At 32.1% G+C, this 17444-nt stretch overlaps 1 protein-coding gene across 2 annotated transcripts in view; it reads right to left on the minus strand.

The window, feature by feature from the left end:
• Positions 1–17444, minus strand: part of LOC125071350 (CDC42 small effector protein homolog) — a 49289-nt gene that overhangs the window by 12562 nt on the left and 19283 nt on the right. For both annotated transcript variants that reach the window (XM_047681557.1, XM_047681558.1), the window contains exon 2: positions 5808–6254. In XM_047681557.1, coding sequence (XP_047537513.1) covers positions 5808–5949 — 142 coding nt within the window. In that variant the 5' untranslated portion in view covers positions 5950–6254. The remainder of the gene's footprint in view (positions 1–5807; positions 6255–17444) is intronic.

The raw sequence follows: 17444 nt of genomic DNA on the forward strand, positions 1-17444 counted from the left end.
GGAATATCAATAAACTCCAACCCTTGGAAAAAGAAAGTCATTGTTAGCCCTGTAGTTGGATATTTACAAGTCAAACGTTGTTTTAGTGCTAGTTTTAATCTAATATGTTAGCGGACGTGCAAATGGGCCACCTGATGGTAAGTGGTTACCACTGCCCAAAGACTGGTGTTGTAAGGAATATAAACCATTCCCTACACCACACCAATGTGCCACCAAGCTTGGGAGCTAAAATGTTATAGTCTCTTGTACTGGCACTAACACTGGCTCACTCTCCCTTCTAACCAGAATATAAAAATACTATGTAGTGCTGTTTGATAGTAGAATATCTAATGTGTGCATGGTACCTAGTACCTACACAGACTTGCCTGCACAAAGTCCTACCACCAAGTTAAGTGTTCTCTGATTTTATCTCACTATGTTGTTTAGTGTATATTTTGTGAATCAATGTTGTCTTCTTCTTATGATTGTCATAATTTTTCGCATAAGGCAATATATATCAATAAGTGATTGACTATCTACGCACAATTTAAACAAGGAAGTTTTTTAATAGAGATTTTTGTCTAATTTTGATTCGAAGAGGTTTATCCAATCGTTCAAGGTTTCACTCTTTATAGCGCGATATATAAATATAGTAATATGTATATGTTGGGGTGAAACCGCGCTAACATATCTATTAACCTTCCGGGGTGGACGCTGTGACGTATAGTGCTCATGAGTATATCTGACAAGAGAAACGTATCACGCTGAAAATTCTTAAAAAACCACACACTAAACAGGTATTATATGTTTTTTTTCTTATATCGCGACTTACTTTACTAATGATTTACTTAATTATGGTTTTCTTAAATTTCTCTGTACACCGTATTTTCTCTATCATACATTCCTTTCTTTACTTTTTTTTGCCAACTCGCATTTTCCCCTTAACACAACAATAATGAAATAACTATCGTTACAATAATTACGTTCTATTATTAAAATATTTATTAAATTTAAAATTAGAATTAAATCTTATGAATTAAAAAAAAAACATTAAAACCGGGAAAAAAAAGCTTAAAATAAATACTTTTACAGCTTTTATTTTTGTTTATGGATACAGATTATTTCGCCACCAACATGCAAGCTAGTATGTTAGTTATATGTTTAAACGATTAATTACATAGTGTCACGTCATGTTACACGAAACCATATGCGCGATGTCGAAACATCGTCTTGTTAAAAATATAAACTAACATATTGTTTGCTAGTAATTTGGCGGACGAATTAGGTTAGTGATCTTTATTAGTATCAGAAGTACCTACGTGATTGTTATTATAATCACAGTTGGTAAACACTAATACTAAAGCTTACGTCACGGTAATAGTATTAAAAACACATAGACAAACTGCTTGTATACGTAAGTGTAAAAAAAATCTTATGCGAGGTCAAATGTTTGAATAAAAAAAAGTAAAAAGCAAGCAGTATTTGTGCGCGTTTAGAACGGAGATGAGTCACTCGCCTGCTTACTCGCCTCGGCCGGCGAACTTAGTTTATTTTCAACATTCGAACGTCGGTTGGGAACATTGAATGTGTACTTCGGTATTCTAAATTTAAATTCAAACGACAACAGCGTCATTCCATTTTTTTATACATAATACTAAAGTATTGAAGGAGTACGCATGTCGTAAATAATCATCATTCATAAAATATTTCATTATAATGTCCCTATAAATGAAGTAATGACACGTTTAGAGTCTACGTAAACAATTTCTGATATAAACTTAATATTAATAGCTAGTATCCGCCCGCGGTTTTACCCTGGTGTGAGGGTGTTGGATCTATCTATGTCTATCCAAAATATGTATTTCATGATAAACCATTAAAATCTCGTTCGCATTTTTAATATAAAACAGATTAGTTAGGATACGTCGTAAAATAAATTATATAGCAAGTTTTTCTTTTGGGAAATCAAAAAAAGAAATTCACGTTCAATTTAATTTTAAAATTACAAACTTAAATTCTTCGCGTTGATTTGTAACATAATACTCCCGAAATAATTAAATTGAGCGCCAAACAGAGCAGCTGTTTAACAAATCGATTAAAATTCGCTCCTAATTAAAATTCACTGAAGCCAAACGAGCGCGTATTGTCGAGTTCTGACTCATTTTAAATTTTATGTACGTATATCTGTAAGACGAATGTACTTACTGGTTTTATATTGATAAATTAGGCACTTCGTATTTGTTCTGTCAACACTCCTTATATAATTTACAAATAAAAATACATTACCAATTATAGGATTGGTGGTAGGGCTTTGAGCAAGCCCGTCTAGGTCGGTACCAACCATTCCTCAGATATTTAGCCAAACAGCAATACTTAGTATTTTTGTTTTTCGGTTGGAAGGATGAGTGAGCCACAACAGGCACAAGGGTCATAAGTTTAGTTCCCAGGGATAGTGGCGCATTGGCGATGTAAGGAATGGTTAAAATTTCTTACATCACCAATGTCTATGGGTGAAATCGTTTCCGAACAAGTTCATTCACAATTTGTGCTGTAATTAAAATACGTTCATAAATATTTCCATTTTGTTTGTTATTAACTATCATTCAGATGAATTATAGCCAATAACCGAATGTTGCTCTTTTTTCTACAAGCGGTTCACTACGTGAATTTTTTTCATCCAATATACAAACGTACAATTCCTTTGTTCTTTGTGAACCCGAAAACATCAAATAATACTTCATTGATAATGGTAATAACGATCAATGTTATCACACAAGTACTTTTACAAAGATCAATTGCTATCGATAAGTGAATTAATTGTATCTAGATATCTGATAATTTGGACGCATAGGATTGCACGTAACTTTACATTTGATTACCATAATCCGTACTATCGGTCATCAAGACGTATCAGTCAGTCGTCACAACAAAATAATTGCTGTTTGGGAAGTGGGAGGACTAATCTATCCGCTGGTTGCCGGAAATTTCTTGGTTATATTTAAACGAACTAGTAAAAATACACCACCGCAGTTACATAAAGTCGAATGTGACGTGACTGCTATAAATTAGTATTTCCATGGAATAAACGCAATAATTATTCCAGACTGCAGACGTCGGACGCATTACATGTAATTTGTATGAATTCATTCGTTGTAGCAACGCTGCGACAATTCTTTGCCATATACGGAAGAAGACGTCCAACTGGCTCCTCCGAATTTGGAACGCACGTGTATATTCAGCATACCAATGACATAGCTTTTATGTAACTATAATTATAATACGTAACCATTGATATTCAAATGGTACTTTATGTTCATTGACATAAGACCGGCGTTGCGTTGGATCAGTATTGTCTAGATATTGTGACGTTTGAAAAAGCTACCGCTGACCGTGTTTAATGAGCGATACACTTTAATCGTTTGGTCGTGAAACTTGATTTTAATTTTCCTTTCGGTCAAATACAATCATTTTCTTAAGTTACGTAAACATTTTCTTATAATACAAATAAACGAACGGATATCAGATTAAATTATGCTTACTTTCTCTTAACATAATAATTGACTAAGTTAATAGCTATAGATGTATAACTACTTAGTATGCAGTTACCTAGATGCAGACTAGGCATCCTCTGCATTGTGACGACTAAATGACCTAGTATGGAGTCGTGATGAGTACCCATCCCCTAGAGAGAGCTTGGAAAGCATTTTTGTTGGAAACATTCCAACACACTTATTGATTCATTGTGTATTAAGTCCTGTCCCGAGAATATATTTTGTACTATTAGTACCTACTTAATACTGCAAAAGAGAAATTGTTAGTAGCCTTCTTAACGTATAAAATAGTTTATCCTTAAATACATTATGTCTTACTTTTAATTTTAAATGTATCTTCAATATATCGTAACGAACTTTGTAAGTGTAACTTGGCCATGTCTAGAACTAGTCCACAGAAGGTAGTATGACGACGCTCGTTTCGTTTTTTATAACGTTTTAAGGACTCTAGAAGTGGTTGGTATGAAGAAAAGCATTTAATAAATAAACGTCTAAGTCTATTTGCAAATAAAAAGCGTTGGATGATGTTGACTTTATTTGGACATAATTGATCTTTCAAACCATAGTTCACTTAATTTTTTTCCCTTTATTTCCATTTCTCAGAACCCATAGACAATTAGACAATCTTTTACAAATAAAATTGTTTACAAATTACTTTTATAACATTTTTTAAATAGTATTAGTACTAAAATTACTATACTATTATATTACTAGTAATATTACAAGTCAAATTCTGATAAGTTTACATTTAATTCTATACTATCTAACTCGACGATTAAAAAGTGCTTTTATGAGCCTATTTGAATAAAGAATAATTTGATTTGATATGTAAATCATACGAAAATATTTAAATTATGTAGGAGTGCCTACCGAATTAAAAACGTGCTCAAAATTTTATAGTCAGTAACCACAGTGTTCAATTTTTAATGATTTGAATAACGGTAACACCAAAAACGTACATACTGTAAGCAATCATAACATGCGATTGAATCGTGTATCGATATCTTGTTAGCAATATCATTGGGTCGTTCACATCGTTCTTGAAAACTGTCATTAATCGATTGACAGATATATTCGATTGCAAGGATTATATCGATTCATCGATTACGAATATATTACTTTAAAATTGTATTAAAAACACATTAAATGCTATTGAAATGTATTTACGGTGTTGATAATTGAGGATTTTTTTTTCTATTAAAAAGTTGAATAACAATATTATCTTCTGAAGGATAAAAGATTGTAATCTTACATAAACACGATTCAACTACGATGTAAATTACACAACGAAAAAAATAAATAAAATTGGTCATGGATCTGTCTGTAAAAATAACAGAAGTTGGAGTAAAAGGCAAAATGAGCTCAATAGAATTTATATTATGATGATTTCCAAAAATCGTAACTTTGTTCAAACAAATATAAATTCGGTTTATGAGCTTGTTCATTCCAATCGATCCAGTCTAGTCCAGGACACCCCTGCTATAGTGAGGTAATGGTGTTTGGGATAGTAAGCGAGAAGTTCCCTTGTGTATCTTCGAAGTCTGACATTTTTCACGACTCACTACCTCTTTTTCGCAAAAAATTAACCCTGGGAGCTTTACTGTGATTGTGATATCTTTACTTTGTATTTTTTATTTTGTTATTTTCTGCTTAATATTAGAACTTTGTAAATTATGGTATTACCTCTAAAAAATTTATACTATAATTGTTTGTAATTATTGTTAGTTATTTTTATTTTTTTTTACTTCATTTATTTTGCTAATTGTTTAAATGTTAAGTGATTAATAAGCGTGTTATATTGCAGTCTGTAGTATTTATTTAATAAAGTATTGTTAAAAAAATTGTTATTGGAGGCTAACGTAACTATTAATGCTGTATATACCTATTAAGTGTTTGAAATTGTATCTGTCATTTTATCGTATTCTTGTTTTAAGTGCTATATTTCAAATACTGTGGTGTATCGATTAAATAAATAAATAAATAAATAAATAAATAAAGTCTAGAGATTATTTTGGTGCTATACTTCAAAGTAAGATAAAAATTAAAAAAGGAATTAATTAAAAAAAGGTTAAGCATATACACATATACATACATACATACGCATAATGCATTAGTTAAGTATAAGTCATTATTTTATTTCATTAATATTATTGAAAATAGTAAAAAATTGATTTGTATATGAAGCACAATAAAACCAAACATATTATATCAAATTGCAAATTAATAGTTTGAGAAGCGTAAGTAATTAATAAATCTAAATAAAAATGAGGAACATACCGATGTGTCCTGTGTGTTGGAAATTGGTTGGTGCACTAATCATAGATCTGTCTATTCTCCGCCGGGTACGCTGTGCTTGCGCAGCTGGCTGGTAGCAGCAAGCAAACCACTGCAGCCACATCTCACTGCCCGTAGTTGCCATCTTTAAAAGTTTACTACACCACTTCACTTCACTAGTCTTTAAAGTAGCGACGCGTTTAAACGCGGCACGAAATTAACAATGGATCGCTACGATCGGATTATTGTAATTTTTGAAAATCGAACACGAACCACTTCAAGTTTCAATATCACAAAATGGCCGACGAATGTTTCGTCTCTCGTTCGATCTAATTTTCACTTGAACGTTGATTATTTCTTTATCGGATTAGATATCTTAGTTTGAGAGATGCGTTCTCTCCGTTGATCTCGCATGTACTGATAGTGATGTCCGCATGGCTCGCCAATAAACTGCAAAGAAAAAAATAATATAAGGGATGTTCCTCGAATCGATCAAGTAGAGTAAATAGTGCACGCTTAATGATCTATTAAACTAATGATTATTTGTAAAGTATTTCGAAACTCGATATAATGAACTAATATCGGACTACCGGTTAACAAGCAAACGAGTCAATTAGTTATATAAATATTTAATAAATACAAAATAATATTAGCGATAATTAGCAAAATTTAACAACTAAACATTGTTATAAATGTGACAAGTTTTAGTAGGTTTTTTGTCATTTTATGTCGTTATTTAAAATTATGTATTTATTAAATATTAACAATAGATAAATTTTAAATATGTTAAAGTTACACTTACAGTGAATATTAAAATTTACATAATAAGATTTACTATTAAAATTCATTATTTAAACTTCAATTTTTCGCAGGAACGTGTCGAAAACGTGTCGTGAACGCATTATAAATTGAAACTAAAATAATAATATTATGAAACAGAAAATATTATATGTATAAGGAATAATTCCTAATATTAGTGAATTCAATTTTAAGGTTACATATAGTCTATATAACGACGCACAGCGGTAACCATAAATGCCAACTAATCTGGCACAGCGAGTCCATACCGTGGCGTTTATGAAACAGGCATGCGTAACACGAGTTTAATGTCGTTGCAATCGAGTGGCACAGGTCTTATATACTCTATCGATCAAAGTAAAGCTTGAAACTCAAAAGGAGACCTCAAAATAGAGGGTACATCGATATTTTAGGTATTCATGTTTTAAAAAATAATTAATTATTAGTTATCAGTTTTGACGACCGCCGTGGTCGAGTAGTGTGTACACCGGTTTTCATGGCCACTCCGAAGTCTCGGGTTTGATTCCCGGCCTAGTCCATGTAGAAAAAGTTCATTAGTTTTCTATGTTGTCTTGGGTCTGGGTGTTTGTGGTACCGTCGTTACTTCTGATTTTCCATAACACAAGTGCTTTAGCTACTTACATTGGGATGAGAGTAATGTATGTGATGTTGTCCAATATTAAATATATATATATTTAGTTATTAGTTATGTAATCTTAGTATTAGTTTTAATTGTATTTATTATTTTGTAATGTCATTATATTATTTCGTAAATAAATAACAATGTAAAATAAAAATTCGGTTGATGCAGACATTTTTCTTAGATACACTCCAGTAGTCAGTTCCGCATCCATTCGGGTCCTGTCACCTTGAAGTCATCGAACCAAATGGCTGGAGAGCGCCCAACCCGAGTTATATATTTATTTGAAATTTATTGTATACATTTCTTTATATAATTTATATTATTACATTTGAATGTTAGAATTGTTAATAATACTTTTACGCAGCACGCTTGTCCAATTCATATCTTCATCTTATCATGTCAGTTAGAGGATGAATGTGATCAGTCAGATAAGCTGACGGATGCTGGGCATGTGAAGTTGCTTCAGAGTCGTGATGATCGTTGAGATTAAAAGGATATCGGTATTTGAAGGGGGTGTGGAAAAATAAAAAAAATATATTTTACATTAAAGTTAACTTTGAATGAAATGAATATTTTAACCATATTGGTATAAAAAAGTAAAAGAGTTTATTTTTTGTTTTAATGCGCTCATCTCTAAAACTATTGCTAGATGTGAAAAATTGTTTTGAAAGGCAGTTTGAGGAAGGTAATAGGGTCACGTAACGATCCACCGGACTGCAGCAGTAATGGACGAAAACGCGCGGTGCAGCGAGTAAAACATTTTGAAAAATTCGATAATGTCAAATTGGAAACATAAAACGTCAGATGTAAGACGATTTAAAAGTCATTGGAAACTTTGCTTAGTATCATTAACCGTCTTCATAAAAAAAAAATTGTTCCCCCGTACGTTTGAATGTGTGCGATTTTATCAGAAACTTACACCGATTATAGCGATTCTGTTACTGGGGGTCATTTACACATTATATTTATGTAAACGTTTTTTGGTAATTTTTTTATATTTGTTATTATTCTTTATATACTATATATAAGTTATATATAAGTTCGTGTTTTTTGTTTTTTTCTTTCCTTAGATTGCGATTTGAATTATTGTATATATGTACATATATAATGACGTCTTTTATTGTGTACAGTTAGTGTTGCGTGTTTGTATTGAAATTGTGGAACCATCGCAGAGAAACTTTAAAGTACTGCAACTCTCAATTCCAGTCAGCTATTCGAATATACATAAAGTATTTATAATATAAATTATATACAAGGTGCGATTATCATATGTAGACTTAAATATTATTGCAAACAAAACTTTAAATATTTATAATGAAGAAAATAAATTTTGAATATATTAATATTGTACAAAATAAATTGTTAATAGTTGCTTGTATTGTAATTATTATTTAATAGCATTAAATTGTGCAATTGTCTAGACATCTAAAGAACTTTAAAAAGTCTCAAAATCCTTTTTCCAAAGAGAAGGAATAGCGCAGTAATAAGAAAGGTTGGAATGGAGCCAGACACTTAGCTTAAGTACCTAGTTATTTGCAGAAATATTTGTTTTATAAACTTAATGAGTATTTTTATTGGTGTAATGTAAAATTTAATGCGAATTTCGTCGTTCAATTGTAATAAAAATAATTAAAATGAATGACAATCTTTATACACGCTTATCTATATATAGATCTTGTACAATTGTAATATATTTTATAAATGACACCTTAAATATACTTTGAGATTTTGATATACATTTTTATTGCTTTTTTTTATGGCATTGGTTGGCGGACGAGCATATGGGCCACCTGATGGTAAGTGGTCACCGCCGCCCATAGACAAAGCCGCTGTAAGAAATATTAACCATTCCTTACATCACCTATGCGCCACCAACCTTGGGAACTAAGATGTTATGTCCCTTGTGCCTGTGATTACACTGGCTCACTCACCCTTCTAATCGGAACACAACAATACAGTGTACTGTTATTTGGCGGTAGAATATCTGATGAGTGGGTGGAACCTACTCAGACGGGCTTGCACAAAGCCCTACCACCAAGTAAATTTATTGATTAATTTAAATGCTTTATAGGATTATGAGCATGGTTCAATGGGACTCAGTTAGTACTATATTCTAACTGAGTCTAATATTTAATATTATTAAGTTTTTATCTCGTTTGTTTTGTGTTAACTTATTTATAAAAAATTAACAAATTATCGCTGTAGTTAAGCTTTCTCGTATCTAATCGTTCTGCAAAAGGGCTTTATACTTGCTAGCAGTGTATGCTATTAATTAAATACAATAAATAATATCCACTAAATAATAGAATGCCATCATCGTTCCATTTGTTCGTTTTATAATTAAGACACCCGTACAAAGCCGGCTAAAGTCGTCTATGGTGACAAAAGGTAAAAATTCTAAACTCAGACAAGCAGCAGAGAAGTCGTATTGTCTGAGACAACTTTAGAGCCAGTAGCCACAGAAGTGGATACGTGCTCAAAGTGCTTTAGTTTGTTTGGCGCTGGATAGTACATCACTAGGGTCGTATTTGAACGCACTCAGGCTCTACGTTGATGTGCGTACAGTTTCTACCTACGCACGGCAACGTACTTATTTTTGTATTTGGAATGTATACAAGTGTGTACATGACTGTCTCTGTCTTAAAAAAAAACAAATACACATTAACTAAAAAGACAAATAAAACCGTCATAGAAGACACGTTAAATCTTCTTAGAAGCACTAATGTGAGAGATTGGCAAATGTTTTCAAATATTAAAAGAAAACTTGTTTTTCTTTGAATTCCATGTATTTATTTGCGCATAAAGGATTACGATTGAGTAGAAACTTTGTACCACCGTGCGTTGATGGCATCTTACGTAAAGACAATCAAGAAGTTGCGAGCGAGATGCATTAGATCAGGGAAAGCTCAGAAGCATTATGAAGCAAAGCTTCGTTATATTACATTAAATTACTATTAATAATAAGTAAGTATATTAATAATAATCTATACATATAATAAAATTGGAGTGTATGTTTGTGATATTAAAATAACCGCGTTTTACTAAATGCATATGTATGTATACACGGTATGTATACCTAAATAACATTTGTTACAATTTTTGTCTGTCTGTCTGTCTGTTTGTTCCGGCTAATCTCTGGAACGGCTGGACCGATTTTGACAGGACCTACACTGGCAGCTAGCTGATGTAATAAGGAGTAACTTAGGCTTTACTTACTTTTATTTTAAAATTATACGTAAAATAAGTCGCGTTTTTTATTAAATTCAAACGCGCACGAAGTCGCGGGTACGGCTAGTATAACATATAATAAAAACATGACATAACAATAGTCATAAGTCACTCTCAATAGTCACAATCACAAGAAAGAATTATTGTAAACGTAAAGCTACGATACTCGTTTTAGTACTTATACTGTTAATTGTTACATCACAGAGAAAGAGAGAGAGAGAGAGAAAGAAAGGTTCGTAGTTATCGTCTCGAGATAAAAGCTTATCAGTCCACGAGGACCGTTGACATCAGAACAGTGAAAGTTTATGGTTGATCGAACAATGACAAGGGAAACGAAAGTGATCACTGCACCGGATTACTTGACAACTTATTCAAGACAAACAGGATTATATCATGATTGTCTTGAATTTATTTATACGTCCCTTAAACGTATTGACTAATACCTTATTCCATTATTAAATGAGTCGTTAGTGTACGTCAGCTACCGATCATTTTGAAACGAGTGGTTATTTATACCAGTGTTATCTGTTTAATTTTAGTTATCGTACTTAGAAGCTTATGTAAAAAATTATATGAAGCTCTTGAATTACGCCTTGTAGATCTAATTCTACTATTCCTTAGCAAAACGTTTAATTTATTTTATTAGCAAAACTAGACAAATTTAATGTTAATATGATTATATCCTCATGTATGCAATATCGTTTATCTATAACATTGCCAATATTCTTAACTTTAACATAAAGATATTAATCAATCTAGAAAAAAATCTATTGATTATTATTGCTGTACTAATTTGATTAGTGATTGAGGTAGTAAGGAAAGCACTGTACAGTTTCCAAAAGACATAAGGGACGTTATTGGATTTGAACGAGGCGTTATTTTGACACCCACGAACATACTTTCCTAGTTGTACAAGTGAGCGCTAAAAGATACTTCAACGTGTTTGTCCCGCTTCAATCATTTGCTTTTGGTGTTTTTGTAAAACGTCGATGCTTTAAAATTGACAGATTTTTTAAAACGATGATCTCACAATGATTGTACAAAATTTCTGTTTGCGCTATTTTACTCTCCCTAAGCGCGTGCCTGCGCAAAGTAATTTGCTCAAGTACGTGCTAAGTGACGATTTAATATGAGCTACGGTTTTAAGTTCGAAGGGAAATAATTATAAATATATTACTGGTATAGAAACTAGATTAATAATATGTATGTAATATATATTATTAAGACGGCTCTTCTGTTTGTTTGTCTTTAAAAATCAGCATTTTTATAAAAAATCCATTGTCTATTTTTAGTTGCCTATAATTTTGTTCACAGTCGCTCTGTATAAAGATCAAATTATCCATACTAATATTATCTATAATAAGAAAGTATCTCTGTCAGTTAACGCCTTAACAGCTGAACCGATTTAGATTCAATTTGGTATTTAGATAGTTTGAGTCCCGGGGTTAGGTTACTATTTTAATTCACTCCTTGAGGACGTAAAATCCGGGGTGCCTGTTTGAGTGCTATGGATAAATTTCGAGCGGGTAAAGCCACAGGTTCGGCTAGTCTTTTAACTAATAAATTTAAGAAGACAATATATTTTATTCACTAATTATTGCATATGAAAAGTAATAACTGTAATGCAGAAAATATACTATTTCCTGAACTGAAGTTAAGATGCAGATGATATACGATACTTATCGTGAAGTAGTGACGATACACTCGACACACGTTTCTGAAACTGAAGTATCTGCGACAATGGGGTGAGTAATTGCAATTTTTGCAATATCTAAAAGCGTCCTTTATTTAGCGTACTTCATAAAAATATGTTCAGTATAAAAATGTTTAACTATAAATGAGATCTGCTTTCAATTAAAATAGAATATACTAAAATAAGGAATACCTAATACTAATGATGAAAACGTTTTATTGATTCCATAAAATGCATTGCTAACTATGTACGTTTATCAAGTAAATAAACATCCGTTGGCAATTTGCCGCCACAGGCTTTAGCCTAGAAAGCCTGCAATAAATCAACCATTGTCTACAGCCTATAGTTTGAATATAGCCCGCGGAACATATTCGAATAATCCAGCAATAAGTTGATTGTATCCTGCGGAATGTATACAATGTAAAAATATTAGATGTTATTTACAATTAGGCTCTTAATCAACGTTTTCAGGTGGAGGAATATTCATTGTTGCCGATATTAAATAGGTTTGGGCGTAAGTGGATGTTATACTTTATATATGGCTTATGCTTCAGCCATACTAGATATATTCTATCATGTCTAAAAAACATTATTAGCTAATTGAAGTAAAGTCGAAGCCGGAAAGCAGACAACTCGAGATGAGTTGCATAAGTTGTAAGCCCTTTCATCTTACGCAGGGCGTAATTTGATCAGCTTCACGACTCGCTGCTCGATTACTTCATGATAAAATATTGTTATCACACCATCGGTAATATCTTATTTATTATTTATTGTTATGTAACAATTATGAAAGAAGTCAAGAGTAATAATATAATAATAATAATAAATAAGAAATATTGGACAACATCACATACATTACTCTGAATCCAATGTAAGTAGCTAAAGCACTTGTGTTATGGAAAATCAGATGCAACGACGGTACCACAAATACCCAGACCCATGACAACATAGAAAATTAATAAACTTTTTCTACGTCGACTCGGCCGGGAATCGAACCCGGGACCTCGGAGTGGCGTACCCATAAAAACCCGTGTACACACTACTCGACCACGGAGGTCGTCATGAGATCGTTTCAGTATTTTTATTTATACAGTATCTATCCAGTTAGTATTAAATATATATTATGCTATATAGTAAGCAAAAACAAATGATTATTGTTTAAATACGAAAAGAGTATGCCTATGTAAAAGCCCGCTACTGATAGTTGGACTTATTTTTTTACTTCGACTCAACTGAAGTTTGGTATTTCTGATAAGAAACTAGAACGATGTGTCATATGCTTAGCTACGTTGAAGCTCACGAGAATTCCACCATCACTGATATAACCATACCTCTTATGTTAAATGGGACAGTCCCACTTTCACCCAAACGTTTACTGTCCGTCGTCAAAAATGTCACGGTTCGAAAATATTCACACCTTCAATAATATGATATTTTCAAGCGCTGAAGCAAATTTGCTTTACGAAAAAGTACAGGAAGATATTAAACGCAACTGAACAAGATTATTTGTTGAGTAAACAACTTATAAGAATGTTTTTTCTTTGTAATACAATTGTCGTTTCACTGCGAAAAAAATATACTGGTTGGAAGAAATGACGATTATCTGAATACTTTTGGGTAATTTTTGTCAATATTAAATCTGTGATTTTGTCATTATTGTTTTGCTACAGTTTGATTTGCTAAGGGTTGTAATTTGTGAATGATGGCATTATATAAGGTAACCAGGTAAGCTTATTCAACGACACTAATCCAACACGGATTTCTAGATATCCAGGCATATAAGTGCCAAAATTGCAGCTGACGCGGCGTGAATCCTCTCTATGTTTTACTTGTACGAGAAATAATATAAAAAATATTCAATCACATTAAAACAGCGAACCAGTAATCTTTTCTTCGTTCACGTGTTCTAACCACGGGTCCATCTCGGCCATTGCATATCGACCGTAGAAAAATAAAGAGCACACGATGCATTCTACATTCTGAAGCAATTAATCGGAATTATACACAAGAATGAATAGCGGAGTCAGTAATTCGATACGAATGTCGCAATGTTACAATTTCATTAGTTTCATTCACATTTTGTATTGTTTTTAATACATGCGATGTCCATTAGCAATGACACAATTACGTATTGCACAATCAACGATTAAGCTGACTTTAGTAAAGTTGAAAACATATATGATACTATAGTACATTTCAATGGCAGAAGGAGTAAATATAAACAAACCTTAAATTTACAAATTCTTTACGATTTATATCTTACTATTTTTATTTTATATACTTACAGCATTTTTACACTTAACTATTTATATCCAGTTCAATATGCTATTTTTAAATCCAAAATAAATACCATAGATTATTTTAATTTTAGATCTTGACCAATGATATCATACAAGGTTAAAGTAATTTATTTTTATTTACAGCTCCTACCATTGCAATAGGCTTTAGACGGCGATTGTTTTGGATCCAACTTCCTTATACGGTGTATTTTATAAGGAAAACAAAACAACTCCGATAATATGTGACGTTAAATAACAATATTTGAATAATAATTAATTCCTAATTTGCGTATACGTTTGAGATCCATTTTCGGAATTGTATATGACTAGCTTAAACTCAATGAATTTATTTGTAAACTATTATCAATAAATAAAATATTCATTACAGTATTATTTAAAAACATTTGTAGGTATATATAAAACTTCATAACGATAGTATTGTTCCAATAGCATGTAGTATGTATTATGATTCGTATTTACGTATGCTTATAAATAGTTGATTGATCCTGTCTCCCGCGTAGTTTTAAATCGAACGGATTTTCATGCGCCTACACTAAGATATTTTTTGTTGATGTGAGGAACTCATAATGAACTTACTATTTTGAAAATTGTTGGTATATAATCACGCACATATTTTGTTAAAAAAAAATCCAGAAAGCGTTTAAAACATATCGTGATACTTTTCCATTTTTTTCATTAGCAGCCCGAAAATGTCCCACTGCTGGGATAAAGGCCTCCTCTCCCTTTTGAGGAGAAGGTTTGGAGCATATTCCACCACGCTGCTCCAATGTGGGTTGGCGGAATACACATGTGGCAGAATTTCGTTGAAATTAGACACATGCAGGTTTCCTCACGATGTTTTCCTTCACCGCCGAGCACGAGATGAATTAGAAACACAAATTAAGCACATGAAATTTCAGTGGTGCCTGCCTGGGTTTGAACCCGAAATCATCGATTAAGATGCACGCGTTCTAACCACTGGGCCATCTCAGCTCGTGATACTTATACTAAGTATATTTAAAAGACGAAAAATGCTTAGCTAGATACTTTTAAGAGTATTTTTATAGCTCATTATTTAAAACATGATATGACCACTATTGTCTCTATTTGTCATAATTTATTTATATATCCAAATATTGCCTAAGTTTTTGTAGATTTCTAACTTAGTATTTCTTGATTCTTTACGATTCGATTTATATTTAATAAAACTAAATTTTTGAATATGAATGTAATGTACCGTACAGTATAGCTTTTCAGCCGTTTTGTTAGTCGTAGCTGTAACGATTTAAGACAATTGCTACGTTCCTGTGTTATTTATAGCACAAGGATAAATGCATTTATCCAAAACAATATTAATAGTTCTCACGCTAAAATGAATAAGCAAACAAACGACAAATTACAACTTCCTAATTTCTAAATAACACATAAATATTTATATAACATCCTTAAATAAACATACAAAGATCACGTTATGAAGAAACTCGTTCAAAAAATTCAAGTCATTACTCGTTTACAAAGTGATAGTTGTGTTGCAATTGGCGCTTCTAACTAGTTCTCAGAGTGTATTAGTGGATCAGTGTAACACTTTTGTGAGTCAAAGCGAGCCGAGGTTAGAAACGAGAACATATTGTTATGTGTTATACAATCTAAACATATATTCATCTACAATAAGAAACAAATATGTATTCTCCTTAAAAAGCTCAATAATTTATTCCTTTGCAAAATTACAATTTAAAAAAAGGAGGTACAAATAATACAATTTTTATTTAGACATAATACTTATTAAACATAAATGAAAATGTATAACGTTATTTTTTAAAAAGATACTTCAAAGTGTAATCGTTTGTAAAACATATTAAAGCTTAAAACGAATGAAACATTTCTTTAAGTCAAGACGAGCTTAAGAATGGGAACGGATGATGTTATCTGTTACACAATGTTATAAACAGTATCTAAAAGAGCCAATTAGGTCACCTGAGCATATAGGTCGGCTTGCTAGTGTTGCCAGGTTCAATAACTAATTGGGACAGGTAAAAGCGAATTGTTAGTAATATGTTTTTGCTCTCGGAAAACGTAAGAAATCTCAGGAAATAATCAATAAATTGTATGCAATATTATCATGATATGTGACCATTGTTAACATTATACTTAATAGCAAATTCGTACATAATGTTTGTAATCAAATCAAATCAAATGAATATAATATAAAATTGTTATACAAAATCATATTTATAATAGTCTCTCCTGGTTCCCACCCGACGCAAAGCTGCCCATAATGCAGGCTGCATTTCCACGCTGTACGGCAATGGACAACCTCTGCGCCAGGTAGGACCCGGAGCGACTGTCAAATACTTAATTAAATACCTTACCATTTTATTGTACAAAATAGTCGGCTGTAAAACATGTCGTTTATGGTTACCGAGCGTTCCTTAGAGCTTCATCGTAAAATTCTCTATCCTATAACTTTCATTAATAAACAGGCTATCCAAGACATAAAAAGATATTAAAATCGGAGTAGTAGTCTCGAGATAAGCACATTTAACCATACAAATTGTTCATAGTTTCACCTGCAAGATATAGCGGGATGCAATGTATGTAGTTCAATAGCCGTCCTCAATAAATGGGCTATTTAATGAAAATCGGTCTACTATGTTCTTAGATTAACGAGTTCAAACAAACTCTTCACCTCAAGTTTTAATATAAATTTATGATATAGATGAGTGTTTAATTTAGTTAAAAATATCTATAATTATATCGCACTATTAATATCTTTATAAATTACGAAACAAATGCAATTAAACGTTGTAATATTTGGCTGGTTCAATAGAAGGGGTTCGATACGTCATAGGAATCCTAAAAATTAGGTCGCGTTGCGTTAATCTTGATACCTGTCTGATGTCTGTTACGAACCGACGAACCTTTGCGTTTAACACGATATTTATATCATGTTTCGTTATAACCTAACGCCATATTTGTATCATATGTCCTAAAAACACGGA

Source organism: Vanessa atalanta, chromosome 19 (genome assembly GCF_905147765.1).
Source record: "Vanessa atalanta chromosome 19, ilVanAtal1.2, whole genome shotgun sequence".
In the NCBI taxonomy this organism is placed as follows: Eukaryota; Metazoa; Arthropoda; class Insecta; order Lepidoptera; family Nymphalidae; genus Vanessa; species Vanessa atalanta.